The 16960-nt window shown below is 55.4% G+C and overlaps 3 protein-coding genes across 3 annotated transcripts; 2 read left to right on the top strand and 1 right to left on the bottom strand.

The window, feature by feature from the left end:
* Positions 1–7165: 7165 nt before the first annotated feature.
* Positions 7166–8903, top strand: CMQ_63 (glycogen synthase kinase; the record flags this gene model as incomplete). The annotated part of the gene is made up of 6 exons (XM_014314002.1): positions 7166–7211; positions 7321–7493; positions 7632–7715; positions 7865–8213; positions 8300–8698; positions 8770–8903. The coding sequence occupies 6 exons, from the start codon at positions 7166–7168 to the stop codon at positions 8901–8903; spliced, it is 1185 nt and encodes a 394-aa protein (XP_014169477.1).
* A 1608-nt stretch (positions 8904–10511) lies between these two features.
* On the top strand, positions 10512–13441 carry CMQ_338 (cap-binding protein; the record flags this gene model as incomplete). Its single annotated transcript, XM_014313711.1, has 4 exons — positions 10512–10590; positions 10661–12346; positions 12408–13030; positions 13223–13441. 4 exons carry the CDS (start codon positions 10512–10514, stop codon positions 13439–13441), a joined length of 2607 nt encoding a protein of 868 aa, XP_014169186.1.
* A 239-nt stretch (positions 13442–13680) lies between these two features.
* Positions 13681–16603, bottom strand: CMQ_336 (centromere kinetochore protein; the record flags this gene model as incomplete). The annotated part of the gene is made up of 7 exons (XM_014313709.1): positions 13681–14064; positions 14224–14437; positions 14519–14626; positions 14695–15599; positions 15661–15998; positions 16067–16385; positions 16451–16603. The coding sequence occupies 7 exons, from the start codon at positions 16601–16603 to the stop codon at positions 13681–13683; spliced, it is 2421 nt and encodes an 806-aa protein (XP_014169184.1).
* Positions 16604–16960: the final 357 nt, after the last annotated feature.

Here is a 16960-nt window from a genome sequence, read left to right as displayed (position 1 = left end):
GGCCCGACTGAGGAGGCTGAAATGCACAGCGAAGAAGTCAGGGGGGAGAGAGGCAAAAAGTACAAAGAACCCCTTTTTCTTTTCTTTCTTTCTTTTGGTCGTTGGTTACGGGAAAACGGGACGATTTTTTTCGGTTTCGGGCGTGGCGTTTCACGAATTTGCGAGCCCATTTACGGGATGCTGCATGTATGTGTACAATAATCAGATCATTATTCGGAGCCCCTTTGTTTTGTTTTGCTTTTCCCCCTCCTACACGGGTATCGGGGCCTCACCGAATCCTAATCCAAAGTTCTGAGAAGCTTGGCAAGGAATACGGGCGATCTTCATGCTCTTCGGTACAATTTTCGCCGCCTTGGGCAGGGAGCTATCTGCATTGTACTTTACAATACAAGGGGCCGATGTTGAGAGACGGCTGCGCAAGGTCAGGCTTTGACGGGAGCCTGCGAGTTACAGATTCTCAAAAAAGCCGGCCGTGCATATTCCGGCTAATCTAACGCCGGCATGTGGTCATCCTCTTCCTGCTATATCTGCTGCAGGAAGACGGCTAATGCAGCAGCATATGTAGAAGCGAGGTCAGCTGGCCATGTAGCAGCATACCGAATAAAAGTGTTGCGTCTGCAGTAAGATGCATAGGCGTTAGGTAACTTGAATAAATGATTGCCAAGAAGCGGTATATGTATCTTACTGTCTTGTGATTCAAGATAAGTACGACGTAGAGTTGTTGTGATTTGCAAGGCGAAAGAGGCAATGGATACGGAAAAGAAGGGGGGACGCCTTTTACGAGTGTCAGCTATATGAATATAGCTACTGTTACACTCCATTCCATCTTTCATTCTATACCGTAGTGGTCTCTAGATTGGATCATTCTCCTTGGCCAATATCTTTGGAGCCAGATGGGCAATTACACACCCGGAGAGGCTCCTCCCAGGACAGTCGGACACGAGCTGGCATCGCCTCGTCGACGATCACCTGAAGGTGGCTGCTTGACTTTTAGGCGCCGCCGGCTAGTTTGAACAACACGCGAAAAGGCTGAGTCTAATGGTTGGGGTTGTTAAGGGCCCGTAAGATACCCTCCCGTTGCCACCATCGCTGGCTTCTTCGTTGCAATATGTTGAAGATAAGGGCCGGTTTTCTGTCTAAGACAGCAACACATGTCTTCAACCCGAGTGAGAAGCCAATGTGAAGAGCAGGCACAAATTACAGAAGGTACACGGAGTAGGATAGGCGAGCCGGATCTGATGTGTCACTTTTTAATGGTCCGCACCAAGAAGTTGCCCAGGCTTCATGATTTCCATAGCCCCCCTTTCCCTACATAGAATATGCAAACATCCCGACAGGGAAGTCCTGTAATATGCGGCCGCATTGTATAACGTGACCGAGACACTTGCGAAACTGTGCATTGGCACAATAATATATACTCAACAGTGCAAAATTGCCGCACTTGGTCCAAGCTGCTCAGCTGGGAGATACCGTCCGGCTCGATATCCACATAGAGAAGTGGAGCACATCCTTCCGCTTGCTCAAGGAACACTCGTATGCATCAACAAGGGGCCTAGCCCGGGCTGCTTGGACAAGGCATCGAGCTGTGGCGTGTTCCTGTGTGATGTGTCTGGCAGTCGGAGAGTCATGCTGGACAGAGGCTTGATCAGGAGTTGGCAGTACGGGCGGCGGAGAAAGTACACTTTCCTGCACATTGGAGGCGGTCAGATGCCGCCTGTAAGATATCTCACGTATTGTCCTATTTGGTGCATAGTACGGAGTACCATGTACTCATGCTTGCAGACGGCCGAGAATCTCGCTCTCAGAAAGAGAAGGATCGCCAGGACTTGAAACACAAAACTAAAGGCAAGGCTCTGAGTGGAGCTACTATGTCTGCAGTTGCAGGCTGAGAAGCAATCGGGGCCTTGAATCGATATAACGCAGGCTATTCTCGTTTTTGTCTGTTTCATCGAATGCGTGGCTGGCGATCGACCAGGACTGCTGACGGGGGACAGGGGAACAAAAGGCGATCATGCAATCGCAGCACCAGAGGAACAAAGTACTCGTATGGTTGGGGCTTAGTAGCGAGTGACACTTCGGGGTTCTCCGTTTGGATGAGAAGAGCAGCGCCAACCGATGACAGTCTTCTTACTGGTCAGGGAAGAAGACCCTGTTCGTACAAAAATAGAATAGCATCAGCAAAATACATAAAATAAAAACACTCCGACCAGTCCACAGGGCACCTTTCCGCACACGGAAGGGTGTGAGGCAAGTTGAAGTTCAGCTAAGGCCTAGCTACATACCATGTAGCAGGAGCAGAGTTTAAGTTGGCAAATGGCAGCGGACAGAACGGATGAGCGAATCGAAAAAAAGGAAAAGTACGAAATCACATGGTTGTTGGGCACCTCTGGGCACCTCTCGCCATATATTGCTTCCCAGCGATTGTTTCACCTTTCAGAGGAGGCAAGAGCCACCCAAGGGACAACGTGGCCCAAGGAAAGCCCAAGGTAGAGCATGCTCCGTTGGAGTTTCTGGCTCCCTATGGGCTGCCTGCCGGTGTGAAACCCCTCCAAGTCACGTTCAAGGACTCCTTCACCGTCAGTTTTTCCCTTCCAGCTTTCCACTGTTTCCACGGTCGATTTTGTTGAGCGAGGCGTCATCGTCTAGACCTCTGACCGATCTTTGCTTCACGGCATGGGAACACCCGCTTATTGGGCAGCAAGACTGTTCGCCTCTCACTTTTTTTTCGAATTTTAATCCGCGTCGAGTATGCAAAAAATAGGGTGGTGCTGGAATGAGGCAGGAACGCTGGGCTGTGCAGTGACCCACTTTTCTCCTCACGCGCGCATGCTGGTGAGGCAGGAGCTATTAAGAAGCGAGGAGAGTCGATGATCCTACAGAGTTTCGATAGAGTGCTATGTACGGCAAGCTGCTATTGGCACTACCGACAGCTTACGATCACTTGCAGTCGTATGCTACATACCGGTCCAAGCACACACCCGAGAGGAAAGGGAAAGGACGAGAGGCGAGAGAAGTAAAGGCATGACCCTCCTTGCACGTCGTATCGCACTGCATGCTGGCTGCAGACGACCTGCATGTGCTCCTCAGCCAAGGAAAAGAAAGGAAAAAGCTCCGTCACGACAGCAGTGCAGGTCTACCGCCATATTACGGAGTACGAGTCCCTGCTTGACTGGGAGTCTTGGCTCACGTGGCAGCAATGAGCGCCGCCTACTTCGCGACTGCCCTCTGCCGCGCCAATGAAACATTACGTTGCCTCTTTCTCCCTGCTGCTCTGCCGTCGCTGACGGTATACCTTCTGCCAGATGGCCTTACTTCCTTGTCTGAGACAACCTTCCGTCTGAGCCCACACCCCTCTCTGCCTGCTGGACCAATGACGCCGGCCAATTGCTTAAAGAGAGTGTTTTAACGGCATCAATCAGACAGCTCGTGACCTGTTCCCGGCTGCCTTTGCCCGCGATGGCGTATTACAACCCAATCGCTAAATTGGGGTTCAGTCTCGCCGCTCGGCCCCCTCTTTTTTCTGTGCTGCCCGGCTCATTCCACGTCTCTGCTGTTTGTCCAGCTACGAGATCTTACCAACAGCACGCGTACTCGAGCGGAGGAGTACGAATATCAACTCGTAGTTTTTCCCGACCCAATCTTCACCCTAAATAGATCGGACTAGCGCGGGCCAGCGGCGGTCATGAGACCTCCTAAAAAGAAAGAATGATCCCTGGAAAGCTTCGGCCACCAAAGGCAAGGTACCACACAGGCCGCCAGAATCTTCTACCCTGCCGCTGATTGGCTGCGAACGGAAATGGTGGGCTTGCTGCTGCATGTGATCGTAATACCCTCCCTGGCCCATTGTAAGTACCCTGTCATTTTCTTCGCTCCTTGCCCTTTTTTCTCCGGCACTGGCAACCGCCTGTGTTGTAGCGTCCTCCTAGCGTAACGGACATACGAGTACGAGGCGTTTTTGCTCTTCATGCTTGAAAGCAGTTCGACTGCTCGATGGTACGAAAGAGGCGCATGGAAAAACGAAAGACTAGAGGCTGTAGAAGCGAAACAGCAAGCCCTGGTCTGGGAGAGCTTCCACTGCTAGTGCAGAAAAATGCAAAACATCCTTTCTTTGCCCAGCTAGTTTCGTGCGACACGGGGGCGAAGATATCTCACTGTGATCTTGCCATGCACGGCGTACTCCGTACCAACGTGCCTCGATTCCTTGTCTGTCGACCTTTGGCAAGCAGGAGAGCTGTAACAATTTAAGCTCATTTTCCAACAGCAGCTACCCACAAACAAAGACAACCTCCGGCTGGTTGGCTGGTTGGCCGTCCAGAGACGCAAAAGCCCGTTTATTTTGGCAAGCCTCTCATGTCGTATGTAGATAATCGATTGGATTCATCTCTAGCTCTCCCCATTTTGGCCTGCCCCCCAATCCTCCCCCTTGGCGATCAGGAATCGATCGACCTGCAGATGTTCGAGGAACAGCGCAAAGAGTCTATCTGCTCACATCTGTTGACCATTGTGCAGCCGTGTGGCTCTGCGTGAGCCCATCGCCACCGATGAACGGTCGGGTCGCTCAGCAGGTTAAATGCCCATACGTAGTCTTCCCCCTTTTTTGTTTGCCGCTTCCGTCTTAGTATTAGCGCGTGGCCCGTCTCAAAAAGAGGCACATGATTCTACAAAAAACAAGTGGGTCGACCTATTGTTGAGCGCTGGATTCGCTTTTTGGCAAGCTCTTGTACTCCTAATAAAACGGAAAGACAAACAAAAAGGCTGTCCTGCCGCCCGCCTCTCTCGCACTGCCTCGAGATTTGCTGGTCCCTCTGCCTGTCTGCCTAGCTTCCTTGCCCCCTCCCTATTTTTTTTCTCCTTTCTATCTTTTCACTGCAACTGCCTGCTTCGAGACGGCGAATGATTGACGCTTCGCTTCAATCTTGACTCACTGCAACTCCAAACGGCCAAGCCCGCTTCCATTGCTTTTCGTCGATTCAAGCTTCGAGCACTCTAGCGGAAACCCGTGGCATTCCAGAACCGTATTAGAAGGCTGCGGCATCTCTCGAAACTACGACGTACGGGAGTGTCTTACGAACGTCATCTATTCTAGCCTCTTTCCTCACGTCCCCACCTCGCACTTCTCCCTCCTGCTCTTCCTTTCCCACCTCGATCAAACAGAGCCCCAGCCCTTCTGGCCAGTCATCCCGGACATCTGCCCCGAGACTAGCCACGTTTTCGCACCTTCGCTCTAGAACAGCCTGGCCTATGTTCCAAAGAGCATCCTAGCCATTCGAAATCACCTTCGGCCCTCCGTTCAATCGACACTGAAGCATCTTCGAACGGCCTATACCGCTTCACGCTCGCAGCTGTCGACATTGCCGAACCACTGCCCTTCTCGTTCCCCTCCGAGGACCATAGTTATCCGAGTAAGTCGTGCTCGCCATCGCTTTTGCCATTGTTCGCACTCCTCTCTCCCCCTCCATCATACCTTCCCGCACGTTCCCTCTCTTCCCAAAGCTCCCCCTGCCGCCCCCGCCATTGCTTGGCCTGCCAGCCACCAGGGCCTGGCCTCGTCTGTTACCGACCCGCCCGTCTGCAACCCCAACGGTCTCGGCTGGACAGAGCACTTAGCACACACAACTGGTGTTTGACCTCGCCGTGGCGGGCGCACAGTTGCGTGTGCTTGATGTGTGGCCCTGTAGCTGGTGTTTCGGTAGCAAACTGGCCAGTTGTTGGAGCCCGAGGGCTGGTGCACGAGGCACGAAGAGGGTCCGGCCTGCCAGCAAACCAGCACAAGTGTGGTGACCCGCCGCCCTGGCAGCTCCCTGCGAGAGTCGGTTATAATATACGCTAGCGTGCTGCGTAATCCACTACGTGCTTGTGGTCCCCGCTACTAGCAGGGGTCACCCGCCCTGATGTCTGCTCTTTCCCTGGAACGCCCTGCCACAGCAAACAACACTATTACCAACATTGCTTTTCGCCTTGCTCCACCTCCCCACTACGCATCAAGAGGTCACGACGACACTGTCTGTCGCCTCCAGCGTCTATGTATCTTACCAGCACCATAACCTCCCCCTCCCAGCACTGCGCACTGCCTACCAAACCCCACCCATATTATACTCGTACCTCTTCGAGTGTATGTGCTACTCCCGTCAAGAAGTCTCAAAGTCGTCCAACCGAACATATATTCCGGCTGCTGCCTGCCGACCTATCAGATGCAGTTAGAATAGATTCCTACCTCTCAGAAAAGTCCTGTGTTTCTTCCCTCACCCCCCTCTTTCCATCTTTTCGTCTCCCCCGCCATCGTCAACTCTGTTGCCCGCTTTTTTTTGGGCTATCCCCGGCTTTCTACTCTTTTCCTCTTACCTCTTCAAACTGTCCTTCAGACGCCCAACCCTTCGCCCACCTGATTGCGGTCACGTTCTCCTGCAGCCAGATACCAGTACATTCCTGGTGGACTAGTTAGTAGCCTTTCGCACACAAAATCCTCTCACTGCACGCGGAGTATCCTGTCTTTCCCCACCCCCTCCCGTTAACAAACTCTTCTTTTCCTCTTTCTTTTTTTCCTCTACTTTCTTCCCACCTCAACCCTCTCGAGCAGTCCTGCCCGAGCCTCGAATTTTGCATCGCTGTTGCACGGTTGTTCTGCTGTCCCCCTCTCTCTCACATCCATACAACAGTCTTCGCCCATCAGCCGACTGCGCCTTCTGCGAATGCTATGCCCCCCGCTGAACTTTCAACTCTCTAGCTTTTTCCCTCTCCACACTGTGGCATCCTTCTCGCTAGGGGATATTCCACTAAAGGCTACCGCATCTGATCATTCCGACTGCTCCACTGTCCCATCTCAATTATCGACAAAACACAAAACAAAAGTCACAATCACTGCTCGACTCGTTTCTACAACCACAAACGACATTAAGGCGATTAAAGAATATTTATACCGGGGAAAGGGTCGCAATTGAATTGGTTGCATAGGACGGCACAACAGGCCGAAAAAGCTCAGCACTTACTACAGCAAATCTGGCTGATCCATCTGGCCTATTGCCCGTCACGGCTGTTTTACTCGTCACAAGCCTGTGCTTTTGCCTTGCTCAAACCCAACGCTTTGTGTACCCAAGCCCGCGGTAGCGACACCATAGAAACAACACACCGATTTTTTTTCTGCGTATCCGCATTCGCATTCGCACAAATGGCGCAAACCCGGCCAACGGCGTTCAGCAACATGCGGATGGGGGGTAAGTGAAGCCAAAGTTGATTGACGGAACGATCTCCAATTTCCGCTTTCCTTCCGTCATATCCCTCATTCGTCTCGGCTACTAACTCTTCTGCTTCTCGCCCGTACAGAGGTCGTCCACGAAAAGGTTCAGGATGGAGTGACCGGAGAAACAAGGGATTTGCAATACACCCAATGCAAGATTGTAGGCAATGGTTCCTTTGGCGTCGTCTTTCAGACGAAATTGTCGCCTTCCAACGAGGATGCTGCCATTAAGCGCGTCCTCCAAGACAAGAGATTCAAGGTACGTTATCGATGGTTCCAGTGGTCAATACAAGTTTCCTTCCGCTCAATCTCTCATACACCGGTTCTTAATGAATTGTCTTTTGGTTTGGAAGCGTGTCGGCCCTTTCATGAAGAACTTCGCGACTAACTTTTTTAGAACCGTGAGCTGCAAATTATGAGGATTGTACGGCACCCAAACATCGTGCAACTAAAGGCCTTTTACTACTCAAACGGCGAACGTGTGAGTCGTCCCTGCTTGCATTGCATTGCCTCGCTTCGCTCGTATAGCCCGCAGCCACGGAAGACCCGTTACATCAGGGCAATTGGCCCCATTACGATACGTTATTCTCGTCTTGTCGGACTGATCACTGACAAGATCCTTTTTCACAGAAAGACGAAGTCTACCTTAACCTGGTGCAGGAATTTGTGCCAGAAACTGTGTACCGAGCCTCTCGTTTTTTCAACAAGATGAAGACGACCATGCCCTTGCTGGAAGTAAAGCTCTACATCTACCAGCTATTTCGCGCCCTAGCCTATATCCATTCGCAAGGCATCTGCCACCGTGACATCAAGCCACAAAACCTCCTTCTTGACCCGACTACGGGCATTCTTAAGCTGTGCGATTTTGGCAGCGCCAAGATACTCGTCGAGAACGAGCCCAATGTGTCGTACATCTGCTCCCGGTATTACCGGGCACCTGAGCTGATATTCGGTGCAACAAATTACACCACGAAAATCGGTATGTTCTGTTACTACATCCGGTGGGATGCAGGCCATCCTTGCATCACCTTGTATACATGTATGCTGACGCATAGTCGTTGGTAGACGTCTGGTCGACCGGTTGTGTTATGGCAGAACTTATGCTGGGACAGCCCCTGTTTCCTGGAGAATCCGGCATTGACCAATTGGTTGAGATCATCAAGATTCTGGGAACACCTACGCGCGAGCAGATCCGGACCATGAACCCGAACTATATGGAGCACAAGTTCCCCCAGATCAAACCGCATCCTTTCAACAAGGTGTTCCGGAAGGCCGACGCCAATGCGCTTGACCTGATTGCTCGCCTTCTTGAATACACGCCGACGGAGCGCCTCGCTGCTGTCGATGCCATGGTCCACCCGTTCTTCGACGAACTTCGTGACCCGAACACGAAGCTGCCCGACTCCAGACACCAGACAGGCACCCTCCGCGACCTGCCGCCTCTATTCAACTTCTCTCGCCACGGTAAGAACGCTGACAATAGGTTCTTTCAATTGGACATATTGACAGCCGCTAACTTTCTACTACTTATTTAGAGTTATCTATCGCACCAAATCTCAACCAGAAGCTGGTCCCCCCACACATGCGACCTGTTCTGCAGGCGCAAGGACTAGATATCGACAACTTTAAGCCCATGGCGAAGCAGGAGATGATTGCTAAGCTCGACTGAGCTCGGGGCCACCTGCCCCGGGCTTTCCCTTTGCCCGCAAATCAGACGCAGAAGCAGAAGTACGAGCGGCGGTAGCAGCGGCACATCCCTTCTATTTCTACATGCAACCGGCAGGGGAAAAAACAAGACATCGCTACACCGACCCACCTTTGATGTCGACAGTCGAGCAATCTATCGTCCCACCTCCTTCATCCGGCCCGCGAGCTAGCAGGACGGGGATGGCACGAGGGCGACAAATCTCACCATTCTACGAAAGTCATGAGTTGGATGAATTGCATGCGAAATGGAGCTGGGGTGATTTTGCAAAGCATGGCGATGCAATCCATCCCGCAGAACGCTTCGACTGCATGCGATATATGACTTCTTAAGACGAGAGTCCCACGAATTTCTGTGATTGGATCTGGCCTCCAGCTGGCGTGTGGGCTTCTTTTTGGAAGGAGTCGATGTTGATGCGTCCATGCCGCTCGCTGATACGGCCATTGGGGGTGCCATTTCGCTGCCACCCTTACATGACAAGACTGTGGGCTGGTATGCTTCAAGCAGACGGGGGGTTGGGCTTTTTTGCGTGTTCCTTATTAGATTTCAGTTCTGCATTATGACTTGCGATGGCTGTTGTTTCAGACTAGCTATACATTTCGTATCGGTTGCCCTCATGTTTTATCGTTTCGTTATCGTTACCTTTTCACTTCGTCTTCGAACCTCTACTGTCGCTTCTCTACGAGAAGTTCAGAGGCTTGATGCATTAGACGGGCTGGACCTCTTTACCCTGCGGGATGGCGCTGTCAGTGGATAAAGAGGTCACCATGCATCATGGTAGCTAGGGGTTTCATTTACTTTTCGATTTTATTTTTCTTACGGGAAGGAGGGAAGAAAAGAGGATGACTATCGGGTTTTTGGGAGAATAAGGTAAGAGGAGAAAGGGCTGAGGCACATGTAAAAAGACAATAACGATGATGGAAAGACGAGCTATTGTGCGTGCGTGCGTACTCGAGTAGTAGATGTGAATTGGAGTTCGTGCCTCACACTCTAGAAGGGGAAAAAGGGCGGCGGCAGACAAGGAAAGACTTCGGGACTTATCTTTTGAATACGTATTAAAAACTGACGAGATGCTTTTGGACCGTTACGATTTGACGAGAGCCGAGAAAAACCTGCCAATCTCATTGCCTTTTCCCCAATACGCATGGTCAATATAAAGCTTAATTCTCATTGCAAAGACGTATGCAGTACTATTTTGCCCTGCAGCTAATTAAAAAGCCGTCTGTTATCCTGTAGGTACTCCGTAACTACGAAGTACACTAAGCCTTTGCAGGAGGCGGAGCCTAAAATACCAGGCAGAATAGTAGCGGTACGCTAGCCGTTTTGATATCCCATCTTTTTTCGCGTGTTGCATTTTGGCAGCTCGTGTCTGCTGCATTGTCATTTCTTCTGCCCCTGCTCGGAGCCTGCTGTATTATTTCAACGCAATCATACTGCAGCTACGAAATTAAAGCTGCACATTGCTGCATTCAAACAAAGTCACAGCAAGGACGCGGGAACGTGCAGATTGACAAAGAGGCAGTCTGAAGTTGAGCTTGATCCGGGCGACCAGACGAACTGCTCCCCGACGCGATGGCCGACTATGAGCGCAGAGGAGGAGGTGGCGGTGGCGGCGGGTATCACAACAGCTACCGCAAGCGCCGTTTCAGAGGTAGGTGAGCAGGACGAGATGGGCAGGATTGAGGTTTGGATGCTGACGTTGTTGTCCCTGATGTGAGCAGACGACGACAACGACTACCGAAATCAACGTCGGCGACAGGACGTGCCGGCGCCACTGCGGATCCGGCGACAGCTGCTCACGCTGGCGGAGTCGCCGCTGCGGCGGTGGCACGACGACGCGGTGACGGTGGCGCGACTGGTTGCGGACAACGACGACGACGCGCACGTGCGGGAGGGCTTTGTGCAGCTGGCGTGCCAGCTGGTGCGGGAGCAGCCGCTGAAGACGCCATTTGTGGCGGCGGTGCTGCTGGTGGTCAACACGCTGAAGCCGGCGATCGTGCTGGAGGTACTGCGGCACGTGGCGGGCGCGACGGAGGAGGCGATCGCGGCCGGACAATGGCGCGAGGTGAAGCTGCACCTGCGGCTGCTGGCATGTCTGCAGACGTGTCTGCAGGGGGACGGAGTGTTCCCGCTGTTGGACATGCTGTTTGAACGGGCAGTGGATCTACAGACGGCCAGCTCGGACGACGTGATCGGCACGGAGCTGGTCAAGATTATCTTGTTGACGATCCCGTACATCATGGCGGCGGCACCGGGTCAGGAGTGGCAGCAGCAGGCGGCAGACCTGATGGAGAAGACGGACGTGATTGCGTCGGAGCCGCACGCGCTGCAGAAGCTGATGGATCCGTATCTGCACGGGCGGCTGATTGCCAAGTCAGGACGGGCGACAACGGGGACGACGAGCAAGAGCGGCAATGGGGACGTGGCGATGGGCGGGGATGAGGCAGCGGTCGACGACAACGACGAGGACGAAGAGGACGAGGACGCGCCGCCGCCGGCCGAGAGCCTGTTGGCGCTGCTGCAGAAGCAGCTGCAGGCGGAGGCGGCGAGCGGGTGGCCGCTGGCATGTCTGCCGCGGCCGTGGAAGCTACCGCTGGAGGACGTGGAGCTGCAGTCGAAGCTGGACGAGTCGGAGAAGCACACGCTGCCGGAGATTGCGGTGCCGGCGACGGTGGTGGCAGGGCCGCGGCCGCTGTTTCCGGAGGTGTACTTTTCGGTATATGGAGCCGGGGCAGCAGGAGCAGGTGCAAGCGGGCTGCCGCAGTCGGTGCCGGCGGTGACGAGTGTGGCGGCATCGCTGATCCGCGACAGCGTTCTGGACACGATCAACGTGATGCACTTCAACCGCAACGTGACGGCGCGGTTTTTGATCGACGTGGACTGCTACTTTGCAGACGAGACGTTTGTCAAGCGGGCGACGCCGTTTGACCGGCTGCGCGAGCTGGAGACGGCGACGACGTGGAAGCCTGAGGACGTGGCAGTGGACGCGGTGTTCTCACAGCTGCTGCAGCTGCCGATGCCGGAGCACAAGCTGGTCTACTACCACGCAGTGTTGGCGGAGGCGTGCAAGATTGCGCCGGCGGCGATCGCGCCGAGTCTCGGGCGGGCGATCCGGTATCTGTACCGGCACAGTCACCGAATGGACCTCGAGCTGGTCGGCCGGTTCGTCGACTGGTTCTCGCACCATCTGAGCAACTTTGGCTTCACGTGGAAGTGGGCCGAATGGGTGGACGATGTGGCGCTGCCAGACATCCATCCGCACAAGGCGTTCATTCTCGGGGCGATCGACAAGGAGATTCGGCTGAGCTTTGCGCAGCGGATCAAAAACACGCTGCCGGAACCGTATAAGGAGCTGATCAAGCCGGAGACGGAGAAGGATGTGCCCGCATTCAAGTTTCAGACCGATGGTGTGTTCTTTTCGATATTTTCTCGGTTTTCTTTTTCTCTCTTTACTCTGCTAACCGACAGACACCCCCTTTGCTGCCGAGGGCCGCGAGCTGGCTGCTCTGCTGAAGCGCAAGGCTCCGGACGAGGAGGTACAGACGGTGATTGGGCGGATCCAAGACCTGGCGCTGGACAGTGGACGGGACGAGCCACTGGTGGCATCGATGGACGTGTTCACGACAGCGGTGCTCTGGGTGGGCTCCAAGTCGCTGTCGCACGTGCTCGCGTGCATTGAGCGGACCAAGGATCGGTTCCTGGACGCGGGAGCAGCATCGGAGGCTGCGCGCAGCCAGATCCTCGAGGCGGTGATGACGTTTTGGGCGGCGCACCCGGGCATTGCGGTGTCGATCACGGAGAAGCTGCTCAACTATGCGATCCTGTCGCCGGAGACGGTGGTGAAGTGGGCGCTAGACAAGAAGGAGGAAGAGGCTGACAAGGCCGAGACGGCCGAGACGGCACCTCGACTTTCGCAGGCCTTTGTGGCCGAGCTGGTCTTCAACACGGTCGCCAAGGTGACGCGACGGATGCGTCAGGTGGTGGTGACGTCGCAAGCAGCCAGCGCGACCGTGGTGGCGGCATATGCAGCCGTGGATGCAGCCCGGGAGCAGCAGCAGAACCCGGGATCGCTTGCAGTGGCTGCAGTTAGTGTGGGTGGCAAGACGACCGACGGCATGGACGTGGACGACGGCAGCACCAACGACGACGGGACGACAGCAGCAGCAGCAGCAGCGGCTGAGGCAGCGTTGCGGGTGGAGACGGCCGAGGCGGCGCTCGTGACGGCCACGGCCGAGGCAGCAGCTGCTCGAACTGCTGAGACGGCCGACATGCGTGCGATGCAGAAGCTGTTCCAGCGGGTGGCCGAGGCCGTGGAGCCGTGGGCGGCGGCATCGTCGCCGCTGGTCGTGCGCGCCTGGGCTGAGCGCTGGCAGCGCGTGGTGCGGCGTCGTCAGGCCATCGAGGAAGCCTTTCTGGCTGAGGCGGCCAAGGCTCGGATGGCGGCTGAGGTGGCCGAGACCGAAGCCGAAGCCGCGGCCAACAGCAGCAGCAACAAGGCGTGATGCCGGCTGGTTGGTGCAGAAGGACGGAAAATTGTGGTTGCTGGGTTTCTTGGAGCCGTATGCGCAAGGGGTTCTCTAGTCTCAGCTCTCTGTGCTTGCTGTTGATGCGTATTGCAGAGGACGAAAAGGATGGCATGTCATTGAAGGGATTCATATAAGCAATTAATTGGTTGGCGTTTACATGCATGCATGATATATGCATATGCGCATACGACATACTCCGTACGCTACGGAGTACACTACACCTCCACCGGATGCGGGTTCTGCGCAATCTCGCGCACCACCTCGCGCGCCTTGGCGTTGTCCTCGAAGCTGAGCCGGACCAGGTCGACGACCTCGTCGGCCGAGAAGTACAGGCTGAGCTCGCTGTCCATCCAGAGGTAGCGGACCTCGGGCAGGTTTGACTGCAGGACCTCGGACAGGTACTGCATCCGAAGCCACGACGGGACGTATTGAGCCGTGAGGGGGGTGGATGTGGGCTCGCCCCCAAAGAGGTCGTCCAACTCGGTCACCCGGGCCATCAGGCTGGCCAGGCTAAAGGCCTCGTCCTGGCTGATGGCCGTCATGTCCAGCACGTCCGCGATCAGCTTGGCCGCCACGGCCTCGACGAGAGCAGCCACAGCCTGGAACCAGACGGACGGCGCCAGGATGCCGTTCCAGGCTGCTGCCATCGACCGTACCCGCGCCACGGCCGCGTCGACGTGGTCGGCCGGCTCCTCGTCGTCTCCGTCCCCGTCGTCACCGCCGCTTCGTCGCCGTCGCTGCTGCTGCTGCGCCAACACGTTCTGATCGCCGCCCAGCAGATCCCGCAGCACTGTCTTCTGGATCGCAAGCTCCCGCCCGTACGCCCGGCTCGCAAACGCCTGCAGCTTGGCCACCTCGCCGTCCAGCCGCAGCATCGCCTGCGCTCGTCCGTCCAGGTCCGGCCGCATCTTCCACGCCGTCGCCAGCTCGCCCAGCTTCTCCGCCAGATACATCGCGTCGTTGTATAGGTACCTGTGAGGGAGAGGGAGGTCTCGTTAACATTGCCACTCTTTGGTGTGCCACGGCTCCCCGTCCATATACATCTCCACTCACATGCTTCCACCCACGTCCAGGGCATAGTAGAAGGGCGAGACGGCTCGGAACATGGCCAGCGCCATGGTCGGAAGGCTGAAGAGACCGGCTGCAGCCGTTGCAACAGGACTGTTCTCATATCTGTCCCTTGTCAGACAACACTCCCAAACAACGCTCGCGAGAGGTCCAGTTCTTACCCTTCGGACAGCAGCACAGCCCCGTCCTCTAGGATCGATGTGATCATGGCCAGCACTGGTTCCGGCATGGCTGTTATGTGATACTTTTCCTTCATGATCAATTCCCGTGTTGTCGGTTCTGTCGCTGCCGTTGTCGCTGCCGACATCTGTTCGGCCACTGCTGGCTGCTGCTGCACCTCCGTTTCCTCCACATTGGTGTCCTCCTCACCCCAGCCCCACGCATCGGCTGCATCGTCTTCATCATCGTGTGTCTCTGTCTCTAACTCGGGAGCTGCGTCGGCTTCGGGAGCCTCGACAGCCTCATCGTCATCACCCCAGGCACCCCATGCATCGGCCCCGTCGTCCGCGGAGCTGCCTGCCTGCGTCTTCGGCTCTGAATCCTGTGTTTCTTCTTCGTCGTCCGTCCATGCCGCGTCCCAGTCGGCCGCTTGGTCTGTCGCCGTAGAGGGCCCGTTTGCTGCCAGCTCCTTACCTTCCGATCGCGACACCATCTGCTTCTCCACCCTCTCCACCTCGTGAGGTGTGCCGAGCCCCCCGGCAATCTTTTTGCGCACCGAGTCCAGAGCGGTCTCTCTTCGTTTTGACAGCCAAACACGGGGCGCGTTCTCGATCCATTCCTGAAGCCTTCCAAAGCCGGAGTACTGAAGCTTCGCAAGACGCGAGCAAAACGCCTCAGCCGCTCGGATCGTGTCCTCAAAAGCAGCCATCTTGTCGAGTGATGTCGGTACTGCAGACGCCAGCCAGACATCCACGATGCGCGACACCAACTCTGGCATCATCACCGAGGAGATGGACTGAACCAGGTCAGACGGCAGCCTGAGTGCGAGGAAGGCGAATATCTGATCCAAGTCCGTAAATAACGCCTCGATACCCTCGCCTGCCTGTCCTCGAATTCCCAGTGCAACCTGCTCTCATGCGCTGTCAGTAGTCTCATTGTATTTCCAGGTGGCAAACCATATGGCTTACGTCATCAACATAGATACCTGGCCGTGAAGACGTCGACAGGTCGGTTCGTGGCGCAACAACAGCCTTGTCCAGCTCGTGCCAGAGCTGCGTCATGCGGCCGTCGACCTCCTTGTAAGCCATCAGTCCGATGACCGCGTTCGAGAGGCTCATAGGTTCGTCTTGTCGCGTTTCGAGAACGGTCAGCGTGCCGTTCTCCGCATCGACGTGCACCAAGGCGCCCCAGACGTGGTCGAACACCTTGTGGACGTCCGACTTGAGCTCAAAGGCCCGCAGATCCAGTAGCCGCATGGCGCGACACGTCTTGCTAACAGGCATGGCGTCCAGCGCAGTCCATGATTCTGAGAAGCATCAGTTAACTAGCCCACAGGAACGCACCCATCCAGGAAGGCTCTCGGTTTAGTCGTACTCTCCAACAGGTGTAGCGCATCCAGGATGCGGCGCTCTTCGGCCGCCTGCTCAACCTGGTCCAGCAGCTGGTTCACGCTGCGGATGGCCTCAAGCAAATATCGGACCTGCAGATTGTAGTTGAGTTCGTTGGTCAGGAAGAGCGCCCTGGCCTCGGCCTCCTCAATGGCTTGCTCGTCTGTCTTGGGCGCATCGGCGCGAATGAGAATGTCGCCTGCGAGTAGTTTGCGGCGTGCAATGTCGACCTGGAGCGCCTTGGCATTGGTGACCCAGGAACGGAGGTCGTCGGCAGTCTCTTGGACGATTTCGTGAATTTCGCCCTGCAAAAGCGCAGCCTAGTTAGCAGCCGATGCGATCGATGTGATTCATGGATCACCAAGCGAACCTCGAGTTTGGCCTTGGCCTCGGTCAGGACCTGGATCGCTGCTGGAAGCCTCTCCGGCGTGAGCGCAATGGAGGAGACATCGTCTTCTGGGAAGAGGCCATTGAGAGAGAAGCCGACCAGAGCCTGGCCGACGACATCCGACGGCACGGCCATGGGCGAGAGCGAGAGAAGACAAGTGTGTCTAGGCAGCTGTGCCAGTCTGCTATGGCGAGGACAGAGGTGGTTGTGGCGCCGGGCGCATCGCTATGAGAGAGGACAGATGTGGCGGGTTTTGAAGCTTGTGAATATCTTATCGTATTACTACATAAGACAGTACAGTATGTATGCAACCCAGTGAAGACGGTGGTAGTCCTGCCTTTAGCGGGCATCCACTGGTAGCGCGCAGGGAAGGCACGGCCGACCAGCAGCGGGGTTTGTTTTGCCAGAAAGTGCCGGCAACTTGGCGCTAAGAGAATCTCTCTGAACAACGCAGCAAAAGGACTTCTCTCCTGATCCGCAGCTCTCGCAACC

This window comes from Grosmannia clavigera (assembly GCF_000143105.1).
Source record: "Grosmannia clavigera kw1407 unplaced genomic scaffold GCSC_179, whole genome shotgun sequence".
NCBI lineage: Eukaryota > Fungi > Ascomycota > Sordariomycetes > Ophiostomatales > Ophiostomataceae > Leptographium > Leptographium clavigerum.
This window is presented reverse-complemented; position numbering and strand designations above follow the sequence as displayed.